This window comes from Uloborus diversus, chromosome 3 (genome assembly GCF_026930045.1).
Source record: "Uloborus diversus isolate 005 chromosome 3, Udiv.v.3.1, whole genome shotgun sequence".
In the NCBI taxonomy this organism is placed as follows: Eukaryota; Metazoa; Arthropoda; class Arachnida; order Araneae; family Uloboridae; genus Uloborus; species Uloborus diversus.
Genome location: NC_072733.1, coordinates 43,034,694 through 43,053,758, shown reverse-complemented (window position 1 = coordinate 43,053,758; position 19,065 = coordinate 43,034,694). Strand labels below are relative to the sequence as shown.

General features: G+C 31.6%; 1 protein-coding gene across 1 annotated transcript in view; it reads right to left on the bottom strand.

Annotated features, from left to right (window-relative positions):
* Positions 1 to 832: 832 nt before the first annotated feature.
* Positions 833 to 19,065, bottom strand: part of LOC129218720 (ecdysone-induced protein 74EF-like) — a 113,291-nt gene continuing 95,058 nt past the window's right edge. Inside the window, exons 5-8 of the mRNA XM_054853043.1 lie at positions 6,752 to 7,429; positions 6,255 to 6,311; positions 3,755 to 3,947; positions 833 to 1,302 (exon numbers count right to left, since the gene is read on the bottom strand). Coding sequence (XP_054709018.1) covers positions 1,194 to 1,302; positions 3,755 to 3,947; positions 6,255 to 6,311; positions 6,752 to 7,429 — 1,037 coding nt within the window. The 3' untranslated portion in view covers positions 833 to 1,193. The remainder of the gene's footprint in view (positions 1,303 to 3,754; positions 3,948 to 6,254; positions 6,312 to 6,751; positions 7,430 to 19,065) is intronic.

Below are 19,065 nucleotides of genomic sequence, written 5' to 3'. Positions count from 1 at the left end.
GCAAATCTAACGTCATTAAAAATTTTTAATATTTATCTTTCAGATGTTCATATAGATATATGTATATTTAACAGCATATAAAATATTTATATTCCAGAAATCTCACAGTACTTTTCAAAGAAGGCACATTTTATAAAAGTTCATAATTAATCTTATTCTTATAATTCATATATTAAAAAAAAAGTTGTCAATTGTTGAAAATAATTTATCGAAGACAGTCGATGTTATAATTACTTTTGTAAGTTGGGTGGAAATATAATAAACTAACTTTTTTAATCTGATGAGCTTTCATTGTAAAAATTAAAATTTCCAGAATCATACAATATGAAGTTAATAAAAACAGAGGTTTGCAGGTAGCTCAATGTGTAATTTATTCAAAACCTTGGATTGAATACATAGTAATGTATTTCTTCTTGCATTTGTTAAACCTATTTTCAATATCTATTTACACATATTCCAAAATATTGAAATAGTTACTTTTAGAGTTCAACTTTTTAACCTTTTTGCTTGCTAGAAAAAAATAAAGCTCATCAGATTTCAGCATAATAATAAATCCTTATTATTACAATATCACGCCATTATATGGCAAGTTGAAATCGCATTAAATGTAGGAAGTTATAATGATTTATTTTGTTAAACATAAATTAATATTAATTATGTAACTTGATTTATACAATGAGAATTAACATTTAAAATGAGATAAATAGTTTGAAGCAGTGAGATATAAACTATGCTTACAGTTCATACATTTAATAAGTAACAAATGGACGTCCAGACATTTTGGTGCACAGTAACACCAATCACCAAAAGATTTAAACTCTATACTGTCATATTAGCAAAACCGGGACAGTAAAAGCAGCAATATATATGAGTACTTATGAACATTTTCACAACTTTTTGAAGACAACTGGAATAACTGATGTTAAAATCATGGACAAATAAATAACATTAGACTCCATCAAGTGAGAGAAAGAACTACACAGCTCCCTGGTATAAAAAAGTCCATAGTTCAATTTTTTTTTTAAAGAAAAAAATAGTTCTGATGAATGAGGGAGAATGTATTTAAAAAAAGTTGATGGAACGTGTCACCGCTGCTCAAAACTATCAACAATGCTGCGGAATATCTTTAGCTTTGAGCATTCTTGATCAAAAAAGTCACTGGGAGAAAAAGCTGTACTACTTAATATTTTACATCACGCTCCCGTACAGTCAATTTCAACAATGTCTTTAGGTACATCAACAAACTGATAAACGAGACGCTGTCCATCAACTTTAGCCAAAATGCCACGTTGGTAATAATACCTAAAATGGAAAGAAAAGTTTATAAGTATATCTGAATAAATAAACACACAAGAAGACAACATACAAAAATATTTGATTTTGATGCACAGTGCAAAAAAACTCTATTATGCTAAACACCATAGCGTTTTAAAACATTAATAATAGTATTTAATCTCTTATGAAAACTGATTACACATCCTGAATTTCATTGAAACTTATCCACATGAAATTCTTGTGATTCACGACTGTGAACTAAGGTGCACCTCAGACAGATTCCTTTCCCATCACCAGAGGTCTTTTTCTTTATATTGGAAGGATGATAGCAAGCATCATTTTCTCACATCACTCCTCATCACTTTTGCTGAGAATCGCTCCTTGTGTTGACTCTTGACTTATCAGTGAAAAGAACATGTTGCATTGTTATTGTCTACGTAAAAAAGGCGTGTTCGGTTCCCGGACCACATATGCTCTCTTTTGTGATACACCAATGAGTGACAGATGCAGCCCACCAGCTACCGCTTGTCTTTAAATTATTTTCTAAGACGCAGCAACAAGGTCACGAGAACTCTCTGTCAATTGCTGCTCATGCAGATGATGTTATACACTTTATAGCAAGCAGCATTCCTTTGCAGGTGTTGTCACTTTTGGACGGTCTCAGTAGGCAATTTTGTGACAGCACCACTGGTAAGCATAGGCGTGCGTAGGGCTTCAGAAATAGGGGTACCACAGTACCAGGAGGCTCCCACACTTGCTCGCTTAAGGAAAATTTTCAAATATTGTGAGTAAAAAAGCATTTTTAAAACGCATGAGGTAAGAAATTAATGAACCTAAAAATGTAAAATTCTAGCCACTTTCGTATTATTTTCCATTTTTGTGTACTAATGAGGGTACCACGGTACGCCTCGTGACCCCCGTGCGCACGCCTATGCTGGTAAGGAGTTAATTCCGCAAATTGGAAACAACTTTCGGCAATGCTTGTGACAAGATACACACACCAATTCTTTTTTTAAAAACCCAGCTAAGCTAGCCAGCCTTTAAGCTAGCCAGTGGCTTTTCACTTCAGTGAATCGTTAAATCATTATGCAAAATATTCTAATCAAGCTTGAATTAATCTAGCAACAATCAAACTTGAAGATTTTAATGCAATATTCCTATCACTGACGAGAAAAATCTCATATGCTTAAGTGGACAAGTTAAATATTGTGCAACAAAACTAAGACTGAGTATCATTTTTTTCGAAACTGGATGCTGACATTATACTGCTCGTTCTCCTAAATAAGATACAATCCAAATTTTATCAAAGTTACTCAGTATTAATTTTGAATTTATAAAAATGTTTGATCTTAATTTGGACCCTTCGCTAGTGTAATCTACTGGAGCAGGGATGTTTATTGTCTTCTCCGTACTGCTCCATGCCTGAAATAACTTAACGATGAACAGTACATCACCAGATGGCTGAACAGCAAAGTATGGGCATTGACTTGCATACGTATATTTTACTGTTTCACTTTTTTTTTTTAAACTAATGTATTTCTTTGAATAAATATTGTCCCACATAAGTTTAATGTCCGTCTCATCAAAACTTGATTTTCTTCCATTGATTTTAGAGCACTTGTAACATGTTAAAACTACTTCTTTTTATACTTTTGTTTCCTGAAAAATTGAGATATTTTTATTTTCATATATATCTAGAGATGATTGTGCTCCAGAGTAAATTCAGATTTTTGGAATGCAGTTCGCAAAAAATCCAGAAGTTTCAGAACATGCAATCTTTCATGAGTCTGGCATTCATATTGGGAATTTATACAGTAATTGGAGCAGTTGTACAACCAGACTATTTTTTTTAATCAATGCATTGCTGCAAAGTATCCCGTTTTTCTTGCGGATTCTCCGATTTATTTGTCTAAGCCGAAAATTGATTTTCTTTGAAAAAAGTCTTTTTCTTTTGGAAAAATTAGAGTCAAATTTGGTCGATTTGAGGATTTGATTTATTTAAGAGTTTTTTTGAAAATGAACTTTCACAATTAAGGATTCATTGTGTTAAAATATGTTTTTGGAAACTTGCCAACATAAAACACGTGCTTCGCCGAAAATTACATGCAGTGTGAAGATTTCAATTCATTTGCATTTCCTAAATATTATAATTCTTTTGAAAGATGTAAGATATTTTAATATATGCTAACCTTAAATCTGCTTTAATTTTCTTTTTTAGTTGATTTTAGTTGATATTGTAAGATTGTTTTATATTTTTATGATCATCAATTATGTGTTAATCTATTGTAACAGCGGAAAAATTGCCCAATGTATTATAAAGGAAGGGGCGGGACTACGACGGATTTGTAATGCTATCATACCAAATTTACAGCAAAAATCGACTTAACACAAGTATATAATAAGAAGTTTTAAACTTTTGGTATTTTTGTGTTTGAACAATTTTTGGAAAACTGAAAACCAATGTTTGAACTATACTTACCTTAGAGCTCTTCCCATCGTTTCATAATTCATGTCAGGTTTATTTTTATGTAGACCCCATAACCTGGACACTGCTTTGGAGTCGACTAATTTGAAAATGCCTTTCTCTCGATGTGTCCACTTAATGTATCGTGGGCAATACTCTTTGTCTTGAAGAAGCTTTAGTAGGAATTCCCAAAGATAGGTAGTAGAACCTAATAATTGGAAAAAAAACATTTCTTTAGATTTTATGGTGTCAAAATGTTCTTGACATCTGAAATGCAATACCGAGTATAATTTTAGAACATATTGTAAATAAAATACTGTGCTTCAGACATATTCTAAAATAAATTACACAATTTTAATGTATTTAATTCTCAAAATAATGGCACTGTAATAAGTTATATTCATTAAAATTTTTACTACTGATTAAATTTTAAATCTTATACTTACTAAAAATAATTTTAAAAATCTAATCGTTGTACTTTCTCATTTTAATTTTCTATAATCTTCAATTTTTCACTTATTCAAAAAAAAAAAAAACATCAAATGCACGAAAAAATCTTTTAAAAAATAAATGAACGATCGTATGTCATTTTATTTTAATGCCAAACACAAAACATGAATATTTATTTTCTAAAAAGCATTTAAAATATATTTTATGAATACATATACAGGGTGTTCCGTTTTAACCTGCAAGACCTTTATTTTCGCAACCGTTAGTCCTTGGTGTATACTTCCAATTGCAAAAATGTTCAGAAAGAGATGCAGGGTTAAGATATTGAAAATTTGCAGTAAAAATAAAAATGAGTCAAAAAATACAAAATTTAACTTTTTATACTGGTCCCAAGTCCCCTAACTTATATTTAGGGAAATAATCTCCATTGAAAAATAATTCCAACACAAAAAGTTTGAAATTAGTACGACCAATATTCACCGAGATATGAAACGCAGCGTTTTGTGACTTACACCACTTTTCACTCGCCGTCAATAACACCTTTTGAGGGAAAATATAGTGGTTAATAAGCGTGTTTAAAATTACATGTGTGCTAAGATTGAGCTTTTTCAAATTATTCGAGGTTTTGCAGTATGTTTTTGCGTATCACGGCATATTTGTATTTATTTTTGAATAGCAATGAAAAATATAAATACCTTGTTTCTCTTACTTTGGCGACGTGTCCTTCTTCTGAAGGAGCGATAAGTTCCAATCTCATCTTCTGTATGGTCCCTTAAAACTTTAAACTGGAATACCTCCTTGAGTTTTGGTCGCACAAATGTCAAGTTTTTTGTGTTAGGAATACTTTTCAATGGAGATTATTTCTCTAAATATTAGTTAGGGGACCAAGGGCCCGTATAAAAAGTTAAAAATTTTGTATGTTTTGACTTATTTTTATTTTTGCTTCAAACTTTCTATATCTTATAACTCTGCATCTGATTTTGAACAATTTTGCAATTGAAAGTATACGTCTAGGACTAACGGGTGCGAAAATAAAGGTCTTGCAGGTTAAAACGGAACACCCTGTATATAATAGGCAAAAAATAAAGAGTGCCATTTATTCTTTTTAACTGAAATGCTGATTTAAAATTAAGTTCTCCACATTAGTAAAAAAAGAAATGAAGACTGCTATGTAACAAACAATATTTTTAAAGCATACATAAATCAATCAATTAAAAATGAGATACATGTATATATCAATAAAATCAATTTAATTTGCCAGTAAATATAGAAATATTTTCAATACACAAATAGTACTCAATTTATATGTACTTCTCAATTTGAAACACATACATTGAAAACAATTATTTTTTAACTTTAAAGTAACTAGCAAGTCATTGAAGGAGCATTTATTTCATTCTAAAATATTAAAACTTTGAGCACAAATTCAATCAAAAACATTCAATCATACCATTATTACTTCATTTAATGAAAACAAGTTTTATTACATACAAAAAGTGCACACAAATTATCATTTCCTGTTCAAAGATTTTGCGCACTGTAGTCCCAGCGACACATTTTTTGCAGATATCTTTCTATAAAAGATGTTAGATCTCCTGTAAAGAACTGGTAAAATTCAGATGTCTTGAAAAAACAGTGGGAGAAAAAAAAAGCATAATATTTGTACTTTTAGAATATTTTGAAACACAGTAAAAACAATTCACAATACATTCACAAAATAAAAAATAATTCAAAATAAAAAACAAAAATGGCAATGTAGCCATTAAAATAATTAAACTTACCTTTAAGTAACAGTAAAGTAGGTTAATATCAATGACTGAATCATAAACAAAAGAAAAATAGTGCAATACTTACTTTCTACCATCACTATTTTCAACTTCTCCATGGGATCAAATTTCTGAACCAGAATAACATTTCATTGTAACCAAATGTTGTTCAGAATACATTGAATATTTTTCGAACACAATAATATAACTAAAGGAAAAAATCTTAAGGAATTTTCCAATTGGGACAGAACATTTTGTCATTGTGAAGTTATACATTTATGCATAATATAAGATAATACCTTCTCTACTTTTTCTCTTAACAGCAGGAGATCCGTCAGGGTTCTTTGTCTTCCGAGCTATAGAAGGAATAACAAAAATAACACTTTAGTTTTAATGAACTAAAAAGAAATGAAGTTATGTAACTAGAAGTAAGATGAATAGTGGAAATTCCTACCCAGCTTAATAGAATTGAAAAAATACATCTTAAATAAAGACTGAATTTTTTTTTTCTACTTTTAACGCCTTGAGGCACTGTGCTTCGTTTAAGCACGCCATTTTTAAAATTATTTTTCAGCCGCCGACGGTGGCTTCAATTTGGCTGAAAGAAATTAAATGGTGGTCTCAAACTAAGTCACCGTGCGTCAAAGGGTTAAGTAGATTTCAATCCTAGTATCTCATGTTTTACATGCCTACAATTATTAATGTCTTAAATTTTATGGTCGTAAAGAATAGCAAGTTTGCTTTTCAGCTGAAACTGGTAGCAAAACTATTTTGAATCCAAGTATTGTCAACATACCTTTCTTTTTAATCCTAGCTTGAAATGATAGGTCTTCAACAAAAGAAGCTGGATCCAAATCTAAGCCACATAAGTTGTTGTGAGTTGCAGTAATGACTGAGGTCGGAATGGCTGGTTGGTGACCTCCTTCTAGAGGTGATTGCAGGCCAGAAGAGGATGCTAAAACAGCTGATGATGAGGACGGAGAACAAGCACTGTTATTCCTGGTAAGAGCAAGGGGTAGTGGCGACATGGGAGAACCATGATGAGTAGTGCTAGACACCTGTGGATGCAGATGATGACCTGATAGGTGTACCTGCAGCTGTGAGATAGAGGTAGGGTGCAACGGATGACCAAGGTGGTGATTTACATGGTGACTGGGTGTTGGTGAAAGACTACTGTATGTGCTGTGCGGTTTTTGGGAGTTTGAAGCATCTAAAAACCCATTGTGCTGTTGCTGTAGTTGATGTTGCCTGTGTTGTTGTTGTTGTTGCCGATGCTGTTGCTGATGTGGATGTTGTTGATTATGTTGATGCTGTTGTTGGTGTAAATGTTGTGGCTGCTGATGTTGTTGTGGCTGCTGGCGTTGTTGTGGTTGTTGATGCTGTTGAGGTTGTTGGTGATGAAGATTTGTTCGATGATGTCTATAATGTGGTTGGGTTTGGCCAGGAAATGCAGAGATAGGTATAACACCAGGAACTGTAAGAAAACGAAATACCATATTAACGGTGAACAACAAAAAATTTTAAATGGAAAAGTAGTTTTAAATAGGAAATTTATTAACATCGTTTTGAAAAACCCACTGCGTTCGATAATAATATTAGTTTTAGAAAATAATATTTTTTAACACAACACTCATTTGCAGATCATCAGATCGAAAACTCTACTTCATACTCGAAAACGATTGTATCTTAATTTTTGCGGCTGAAATACGAATATGATACGCGATGAACTTTAAAAGCAATCTAGTTGTATACAAATTGTTAGGAAATAAAGCAAAAATTGTGTGATTGAAAATGGTCATTGATGGTGACTCACTCTCATGGTGACAGCGTATTTTTTCTTACTTAAAATTCATTTAAAAAAAAAAAGACCAAGAGAGGGAAAAAAGGATATAGGGTAAGTGCTCCAGTAGTCGGCCTGTCTCCAGTAGTTGGCCACAATGACATAAAACTACTTATAAATAAAATATGTATAACTCAAAATCGGATATGATGCATTCCCACATTCCTTTATCTGTCCCCAATTATCATCCAACAGCAGTGAAGTTGTAAGTACGTTTTATTAAGTAGTAATGAGTCATTTTATTTTAAATGGTGTACCCATCATCTTAGTTTGCAATTCTGCTTATTTTTTTCTTAAGAAGACAATCTTTAAGAGCCATTATTTTGAAATTCAGACAAAAAACGGAAACTTTGGCAGTGACCATTTTTGATTTTCCTAATTTTTTTATGTATCAAAGTAGGTCATAAGAAGTGAACATTCTGAAATTTTTAGCCTTCCAAAAATTTTCTTTCGCTCGTTAAAAATTCCCAAAGTTTGAGGTTTTGCAGCGCTTTTTTAGAAAAATTCTATAAGTCGCATTTCAGTGCGCTATAGCTCTTCACAGAAACACCACCTCACGGTTATCTTTATATTTATTGGTTGTACTGTACCTAGTGATGATGATTTCATAGTTATTTTGGTTGGGGATTGTTGCTTTCTTCAGATAAGGGGTCGCAAAGTATGGATTTTATCCGTTTTCGCGCTAGTTTAACCTGCGTTATTTCCCCCTAAAAAGCCACCCCCCGAAAAAATGTGACATATACTGAAAGTTTATACTATAAAGAGAGTAAATAGCGCAAAATTTGTTTGAGGTTTAATTTTTTTTTACGAGAAAAATGCCCTGATATTTTTCAAATTTTCAAAAATTGAGCTTTTTTGATCGCAATTAACTCAAAACAGCATCACTAGGAAAAAAAACCTTTTATATATTATGGTACCTGACTATGTGTAAATCATCATGAAAAAGAAAACAGCATGGGATCTCTTCTTATTTTCTAGAAAATAATTTTTTTGTAGCTCGTTTTATGCGATTTCTCGTGCGTAAAACGTGTGTCCAGTATGCAGATTAGATCTGCTAAAACTTAAAGGATGTAGTAAGAAAGTATATATATATATATATATATATATATATATGTATAAAGAAAGAGAAAAAAACTAGCACTACTTTATTTTTCTGATTTTTACAAATTGATGGTGTTTTAATTGCAGGTAAATCAGAAAACGATAAATCGATATCATACATATATATATATATATATATATATATATATATATATATATATATATATATATATATATATATATATATATATATATATATTGATTTATCGTTTTATCGTATCAATCCCAAAATAATTCTTTCTTATTTATGTCCATTGCAATGGAAGAAATTTCATGAACAATATCTGCTTCACTTTCCTCTAAATGTCTATTTTTTATGTTATCTTCAAATACCTCTAAAAGGCTGTCGGTTCTTGATAAATCAGTATTATTTGCTTTTTTTTTTTTTTTTTTTTTTGCTTTGTATATCGGCTAAAAGCAGCTTGAATTTGACTTTTTGTCAGATATTGTTCGGTTAGAATATTTTTATGTCTTCAATCATCTCTGTTCTCATTGCATGTTCTACTTGGTCGGGCGTCTGATTTCTCCCGGTTTTCTCACCATAAAGGAACTTTTCTTAAAGAAACTCTCATTGTTTCATTGAAAATCGTGTACTTTTACGAGTTGGGAGAGCCCACCCCTCACATGAGATTGACAAAATATTTTCTTCTTTGTTTTCTCCTTGTTGACTGGTAGATGCCTGACCAAGACCATAAGAAACAGAAATCTGAACAGGTATTTGAAGATGACATAGAAAATAGACATTTAGAGGAAAGTGAAGCAGATATTATTCATGAAATTTCTTCCACTGCTATGGACATAAATAAAAAAGAATTATTTTGGGATTGATACGATAAATCAATATTTTATATATATATATATATATATATATATATATATATATATATATATATATATATATATATATATATATATATATATATATATAATAAAAATGAAAAATATTGAAAAGACCACATCAAGAGCCCATAGATGCGCAACGCAGCAAAACTAAAAAGCCAAGTAAATATAAAATTAAGCAATCAGAATTTCAACTACTAAACAAATTATAAATAATACATGATGATAAAAAGGAAAAATGCAAACAGCTATTAAGTAGGAATAGATAAAGAGTGAATCCAGAGCTCATCAGCCGTGGAGGATTCATTATGGTCAAAAGACCAAAATTTTAACTATGAACTAGAAGAGAATAATTAAGCTCCAGTACATGAAATATAGAGTAACAATGGGCAAAAGCACCACTTGCTTTGCTAAAAACAATAAACTAGAGCTCAAACCTGAAGCTCTAGTTTATTGTTTTTAGCTAGTTTGAGCTCTAGTTTATTGTTTTTAGCTTAGCAAGTGGTGCTTTTGCCCATTGTTACTTATATTGCATGTACTGGAGCTTAAACATTCTCTTCTAGTTCATAGTTAAAATTTTGGTCTTTTGACCATAATTAATGAATCCTCCACGGCTGATGAGCTCTGGATTCACTCTTTATCTATTCCTACTTAATAGCTGTTTGCATTTTTCCTTTTTATCATCATTTATTATTTATAATTTGTTTAATATTTGAAATTCTGATTGCTTAATTTTATATATATATATATATATATATATATATATATGATATCGATTTATCGTTTTCTGATTTACCTGCAATTAAAATACCATCAGTTTGTAAAAATCAGAAAAATAAAGTATTGCTAGTCTATTTCTCTTTCTCTATTCACACATATATACATTCCTACTACATACTTTAAGTTTTAGCAGATCTAATCTGCATACTTGACACACGTTTTACGCACGAGAAAACGCACAAAATGAGCTACAAAAAAATTATTTTCGAGAAAACAGGAAGAGATCCCATGCTGTTTTCTTTTTCATAATGTTTTACACATAGCCAGGTACCATAATATATAAAAGGTTTTTTTTTTCCTAGTGATGCTGTTTTGAGTTAATTGCGATCAAAAAAGCACAATTTTTGAAAATTTAAAAAATATCAGGGCATTTTTCTCCTGAAAAAAATTAAACCTCAAACAAATTTTGTGCTATTTACTCTCTTCATAGTATAAACTTTCAGTATATGTTAAATTTTTTTCGGGGGATGGCTTTTGGGGGGAAATAACGCAGGTTAAACTTATTCGAAAACGGATAAAATCCATACTTTGCGACCCCTTATCTGAAGAAAGCAACAACCCCCAACCAAAATAACTATGAAGTTATGAAGTCATCATTACTAGATATAGTACAACCAATAAATATAAACATAACCGTGGGATGGTGTTTCTGTAAAGAGCTATAGCGCACTGAAATGCAACGTATAGAACTTTTCTAAAAAAGCGCTGCGAAACCTCAAACTTTGGAAATTTTTAACGAGCGGAAATTTTTTTTTGGAAGGCTAAAAATTTCAGAATGTTCACTTCTCATGACCTACTTTGACATATAAAAAAAATCATAAAAATCAAAAATGGTCACTGCCACACCTTGTCTGAACTTCAAAATAATGGCTCTTAAATGTTAAGTACCCTTATTTTTTTTTCGTTCTGATGTTAATTTGCTTTTACTTATGTTTTAATGGATAGTATAACATTACGTTTCAATTAAAAATTAAACTCCTACTTCACTCAATTATTTTTAGAGGGGTGGCCGACCATTGGGTACTGAATTCTAATGCATTTCCAATAGTCGGCCATCGCGGATTGACCACTGATTCTATGCTGTTTTGTTGATCTAACCAGTAGTCAATTGCATATCTAATATGGATTTTCTAATATTCATCAATTAGTAATTGAAATAAAGTATTGACACTGTGGCGAATTTAGCTGTTTTGAGAAAAAATCCCCTTTCTAACGTTATTTCTTCTGAAGAAAATGTTTAAACTTTCTGCCTAAACTTTTTTTGACAAAAGGAGGTTATTTCGTCATTTTATTGCCTCTAATGTTGATTTTAACTTAGAATTCTTGAAAACTGGTGTTGTAAATTCAGTTCATTGTTGCGTTTAGAATAAATGTTCTATTACTTAACATGTCATTACCAAATGGTGATTTATCGTCCTTCTTATCAAACCATCTTACGTTTATAGTTTGATTTTACTAAGGCTAATTATTTTAAATGTTGGTAACACTTTTTATTACTGCTTTCCATAATCAAAGATTTATTTCCTTGGGTTTTCTTCTCTAGGATATCAAAATTTATTTCTTTTTTAAAATAATGCTGACTTAGGTTCAAAATTGCATTACGAAACTACTAATTCCATTTTAGTTTATTCATCGTTTACTAATATTCATGTTGAAGGATGTATGATTATCTTCATAACACCCAAAATGTCTGAATTTTCAATTTACCTACACACAGGCCCGTCACTTGGGCAATCAATGGGAGGGAGGCAATTGACCCCTCTGGATTTTCACAACATAATGCAATTATGCATTTTGCTTGTATTTTGATGCTTTTTTCCTTTCAAATAAACTTAATTCATACCTTTTGCCCCCCCCCCCCCTGTCGAAAAACTTCGAAAGCACGGAGGAGCCTACATAATTCATGTTACTGCAGTTCATTCACAACGAAGTACCATTGCTTTTTATGATAAATTTTGCTATAGACGTGAATCTTGATTGCTAATCTTTTAAGTAAAAGGATTTTTACTTCTATTGTTTTGAGGTGAAATTGTTTCTAAAACTACTTTTTCAATTTTGTGTTTTGTATGTTGAAGTTTCGTTGTAATAAACATAGACTAGTCAAATGTCAATCATATCGATCAATAATTCGCTCTTTATCGGTCATGAATTCTATCAACTCTTTCGTTCAGTCTTAATGTTAACGTAAACAGTTAACACCGAAACCTTTTTGTGCCAGGGTGGGGAGTGAGTCCAAATTCTCATGTTTTGGAATTTTTTAAGACACCCCCCCCCCCAAAAAAAAAAAATCTGGCTTAACCCGGGTCTTTTCCATTCATCAAATTTCTTCTTTCACAGCATTATGATATCATTTTAGTTAATGACGTAGAACAGGGGTTCTCAAACTTTCAGGCTCTGCAGCCCCTTTCAAGATTGACATGAGGTCACCTCCCCCCCCCCCCTCTTCCTCCGTACGTGCTTAATACAAGCAATCTAATTGGAAACTGGAGCTGATATAGATAGCTGAAAATTAGTATAAAGGAAAAATCTAGATAGTTTCAGACACAAAATTTAACTCAACTGTTCAAAGCTTTATTTTTGAACAGCTTATTACTAAAACATATGAAATCCAAGATCAAAAGAAGTAAATACAATTTTTTGAGGTAATTTAGGTTCCAAGTGAGGTTGGCGCACACATTAGTCACTTTCACAACATTAAATAGAGGGTTGATTTTTATTTATCTGATATACCCTAACGCCCCCCCCCTTCACCTTGAGATTCTTTTGCACCCCCCCCCCCCGGTAGGTTGAGAACCGCTGATGTAGAAGATAAATAATAAAAAAAAAATTTGCATGAGATGCATACTCAAACTGATTGCAGTTCAGAAGATAATATAAAGATAAATGTTATGACGACATCCAGAATGCAAAAATTTTTCGTAATTACTGGAATAATTAATTTTTTAAGTACACAGCTGTGCTGTAAGTTTCGCATTCAATTTTGTTCAAATTTATTTACTTACACCTCATAAGAGTAACGAAAATGAAACGGGCGACTACTGGCTCATTCATCGCCGAGCACTGTGTGCACTACTGGAGCATTTTCTCTTATTAACAATAGCTTGGTTTTTAAAATCCTTATATAGTATTTCTGTAGCCTGTTTTTGGTTTCTACGCCAGATTTTCCTCAATTCTTGATAGATTTCTTTGATTTACACCTTGTTTTAAAGCTTATGGTGCTGGCTACTGACGAAAAATAGAACCCACGGTCTAAAAATTGTTTTTTTCAGCCGAAAAACCTGTTTTAAAGAACCAGAATGAGGTTTTCGGTTAAACTTATAACTTTAATTTGCGCTATGACCGACAGAGCTGAATAGCTTGATCGGCAGAGCGTTCTCTTCGTAACCAGGAGAATGCGTGTTCGGGCCACGTCCGGACAATCTGCAACAAAAAATTGGAGAAATATCGCGCATTACATGAACACTTAATTAAGTGAATAACAACTATGAAGGAATAGAATGAATGAGAAGGAAACGCTCCTTGCTGATATGAACTTGACGTGATAAACTTCAAGTGACTTTGTGCTAAATTACTTCTGAATTGCACGTTTTTTTTTTTTTTTTTAAGCCTTGGTTCTGGTAAGAAAATTAAAGCATAATGTAAGCGAAAATATAAGTAACAGGTTTAAGATTTCAGACTACAAAAGAATTGTTTTTTGTTCAGAAAAAAAAAATCGTATATTGAAATATATATTCTTCTAATGAGTTTTTGACTTTTTGTATTAATTAAAAAATTACTACCTCAATTTGAAGGGTAAAATATATATTTTTTTCTTCTTTTTGCAAAAAAACAAATAGCTTATCACATTTTTACTACATTCGAAAAGCTACGCTTAAAAAAGAGCATAGTTCAATTTATTTTGTATTTTAACCGTGCTGTTAAATAATGAACACGTGCTGCCATCTAAGTCATAACGGTTCAAGCAGCATGCGGTAACAAATTATAAAAATTTTCAAGAATAAAAAAATGTTTCTCCAATATCTTATCTTATATATTATTCCCTTCTCATTTTAAAACTTATCAGGCTGGCTAATGAAGAAAAAAAGACTTACGGTCGAAAAATCAAGTTTTCGAAAACGCCCCCTTGCTGTTTCAAAACTTTGATGCTGCCTGCAGTTCTTATGCATTTTTTAAAAGCAAAGTTCTAATGCAGTTTTCCATTTTTTACGCCACTTTCGGCAAAAAAAAAAAAGCCTGTGTATGTGTTCATATTTTAATAAAGCTTAAAAGCACTGGACTTAGTTGTTCGGTTAAATTGATAAGTTTTTCTCGGTAGAGCGTTCGGCTATAAACTGTCTGAACTTCGGGCAAGTTTGGACTGTCCGATATAATATCAAATTTATATTAGTATTACGCATTACATGTACTCATAACATACAAACGTAATAAAATAAATGCAGTGGGAATGCTACTTGGTGTTTCGACTCCTTTATGCAGGCTACAGTTATCATTCGGATAAGTTGACTGTTAATCGAAGGGTGTTCTTCCTTTTTTTAAGCTTTGACTACATCCAGACCACTCAGCTTAATGTAAGCATAAAAAAGTATTAGATTTACCTAAAGGAAATCTTTTTTTGCAGAAAAACATTTTCATTGTATGCTGAAATGTAGATGTTTCTAATAGCAGTGTTCGACCTTTTGTACAAATGAAAAAATACTACGCCAAATTAAAACTACGAGTTTCACCCAGTAAACCTTTAATTTTTTATTCGCACGAATACGATATAAAGCATTAAAATTATTATCAACTTCATTAGCAAGAAATCATTTTCTACTCCTCTGCATTATGCTGAAAAAAAAAAAAAAAAAAAAAAACATTTTGTCTACGTTCGAAAAATTACACTTAAAAAACGGACTCAGTTCAACTGGTTTTGATTTTGAATTTTAAGTGTTCGATTAAAAGAGAAACATGTGCGGGCATTTAAGCCGTAACGGTAAAAGCAACCTTCTATGTGAAATAGTTCAATATTCAAAGATAAAAACACTTACTTTCAATCTAATTTATTACTTCTCTAGAATGTCCGTTTCAATCGCTACGTGAGATCTTCGTCATTCTTTAATCAAATTCCATGCTTTTCGAATAATTTTAAATCGTATCATGCTGGTTAATGACAAAACATAGGAGCATGATCTTATTATTATTATTATTATTAGGCAAAAACCTTTTTTGCTGTTTTTTACTACGCATTCCTTCAATGAATAGCTTTCGAAAAGGAAGGCGCAATTGCTAGGTTTGTTGGGGTGTCGGGCTGTTAATCACAATGGCGCCAATTCGAATCCGTGCCAATAAATATCTTTAATGTTTCTTTTTTTCCCTTCAGATGCTCACATGGGCAGGACTGTGTTTGCCACAACCTGTTTTTTTACATGCACAATCATTGCTTTTTCACGAGTCACTACTCAGCCACACTTTTAATGATATTTATGTTTGAATTGAAAATATGTACGACCAAAAGGTGAGCGATGATCAAATTATCACAACGTTGTATTTAACGAGGTTTTGTTACTGATGTCTTTAAATTACATGCCTTCTTTTCTGCGCTTACTTTTTTTTATGTTCTTCTTCATAATGTTCTTCCTTTGAAATTTTTAAAGAGCGAAATACCTTATGAAACGATTCGAAGCACAGTGCGGAGTTCCGCACGGGTCGACTAGTAATATTTTAATTCCAGAAACAAGTTAGTGAATCATTATCAGAAAGGTACAGTCTAAAGGTTTACATTGTTGTTGTATTGATAGCTAAAATGTATAGTTTAACAAAACTCAACAACTGATCTCTTAAATGGTCGACTACTGGAGCATTTACCCTACTAAGTCAGGGTAAAAATGAAAGCAAAAATGCTCCACCCCAGCTGTTTCCCCGAAAATCGAACTATGAAAAAAGTTAATAGTGCTGCCATCTATGAAGTTCGAATCAAACAAAAAGTCTATGTGAAGTTATAGTACTGCGATACCTAAACTTGTACCTTCTTACTTTTCGAAATACTGTATTGTGAATCCCTGAACTCACACTGTAAATTTAATATAAATACAACTTATTGATTTTGTTAGATACTTTGTGAGAATAGCCTTCTTAAAATTTATTTTAATAAGTAAAATAGTTCCTTAACTAAAAAGAAAAAAAAGATATATTTTTTTAAATAGAATTACTATATAAGCGCAGCCTATCTTCTTTTTTTCTGTGTTGAATTAAACACATATAACATTTATTTGAACCAATTTCAAACAAAATTATAGATTTTAAATACGTGATATTTAATCTTTAAAAATGAAAAAAAAAAAAACTTAAAACATTTATTAAGTGTATATTTCATTATGAAATAATATTATGCATGTGGTAAAAGTGATAGTGTATATGTAGCATATGTAGGGGCATATGTAGCATATGTCTTAACTAAAATTTTACAGAGTTGAATATTGTACGTATTCAAATGTCGGTTTAACAAGTTTTTTACTATAGGACCAACATTTTTTTTTCTATTTTTAGGTTATAAATATGTAAAATGATTAAACTGTGATGAGCTCGGTTGCTCGAGTAGTTTACGAATACTAAAGTAGATAACCAATACTAGAATTCGTTTTGGACGAATAAATTAATACATAGTTTTTACTCTGTAAAAATGTTTTATTTTTAGTAAATTTAATATTTACATTAGTGTAACAAAATTATAATCTTTGAAATATGCGCATTTGTTTAATCATCTCTACCAAAATGTTCGATTTCAAAAAATTAACTTAGTGCAATAAGCGCACACAAGATGGCGCCCCAACGAAACCGCAAGCCAACTTACCACTCCGTAACGGTAACCTTGAAAAGTGTATTGACACCAGACAGACTGCGACTCTTGTTTTTGTTAGGAGCTACGTACAGGTGGACCGCTAACGTCAGCAAGAAGGTTTCTGATTGGCTGATAAATAGGGAACCGCACGCCAATGACTGAACATAATCGAGATTGGTTAGATAAATTTCAGTTCACGAAATTCTAGAAAGTATATATATGAAGCGGAAATGGATAAGTGCAGACGAAGAGGAAGGCGAAAGTAAATTATGTTGAAAATGTTTCTATCGATTTTTCAGTAAATGCTAAACAAAGGAATCCGTTCATCCGTCAAGATGCGATAAATTTCAGAAAATCAGCTGCTTTCTCAGCCGTTTAGTTGTTTTCCCGATTCTTCGATTTTTTTTATCTAATGAATTAAAAACTTTTCTTCAAATGCTATTTGGACAGGGGCGCAGAACTATTAGTTGAAAGTTGAAACAAAATCAAGTGGGGGGGGGGATAGGTTTTATCTTGAAGATAAATGAAAAGAAAAAAAAAAGAGTACATTTTTTAAAAAGACAATTATTAAAAACAGTTCAGAAGGTATTGATTTTCTTTTCCTTCTTCATCCAAATTGATTCCTCCACATTCGCTAAAAAAAATACTTATTGTAGCAAAATAGACTTCCATTTTAATCTTGCAAGAAATCTATTCTGCTTCTCCGTACTTTTAAAAGACTTTTAGGAGGTGTCTTCTAATGTTATTTCCTTGTTCTTTCGATTACAGATAAAGTAATTGATATTGGGTAAACCTCGGTAGTGTGTATACATGGCATGAACTTTTATTTCACAGATATTTTATATATTATATTAGGTGCTTTCTTGGTATTTTTCACTGTGACTGTTTGTTGTTTCCTTTCTATAGCTTTTTATTTTTGCTATTTGTAAAAATAGGCGAGAGCTTGAACTGGCCCTCAAAAAATTACATTTTTTGCTTCGCGTTCCATTTTACCTAGCTCTTTAGCTCCCATTACATTTCAAAAAGACAATTACAGAACTTTACTGTGGCTGAAATAGATTTCAATTTTTGCAATTTTGGATTTGGTTAATAACTATTAATGTATATCTAAAATTTGCCTTCCAGACAATCATGGCCGTCCATTGTCCCCCTCCCTCAGTCACTTCAATGTATCTCTCACGACTCTCAATGTATCTTTCTAAACAGTGGCTTAGAAATTCGGAATCAAAATTCAGTGATTATGCATGTTTTGAGCACGAAAATGTCCAAAATGCATATATACCTTGATTTTGAAAATTAATTTCTCCAATCTTTCTCTGGGGTAGGAGACCTTAGCACTCATTTCCTGAGGAGACACCCTAAATCTCTCAGAAGACAAAAAAAAAAAAAAAAAAAAAAAACCGTACTGAGTCAATCTTTTTCGCAAATTGGTCTTCAAAATTTCCGCATGTAGAGTACTGATCTGAATGATGAACAACAGTATATGAAATACTCTAAAAATTAAAACTTTTTTTTTTGGTGGACATGAAATTGATATTTTTGAGGAATTAATTTTTACAAATAAGAAAGCTTAAATTTAATAATCACATTGTTTAAATATTAGTGAAAGTTATAATAAAACATGCTTCCTTGCCTGTTTCATAATTAATAGACCTTTTATGAATAACTATTACAAAATGAAGATATCTGAAAAATTGCTGTTTTCCTCAATGAACTCGAACATTTTGAGAAG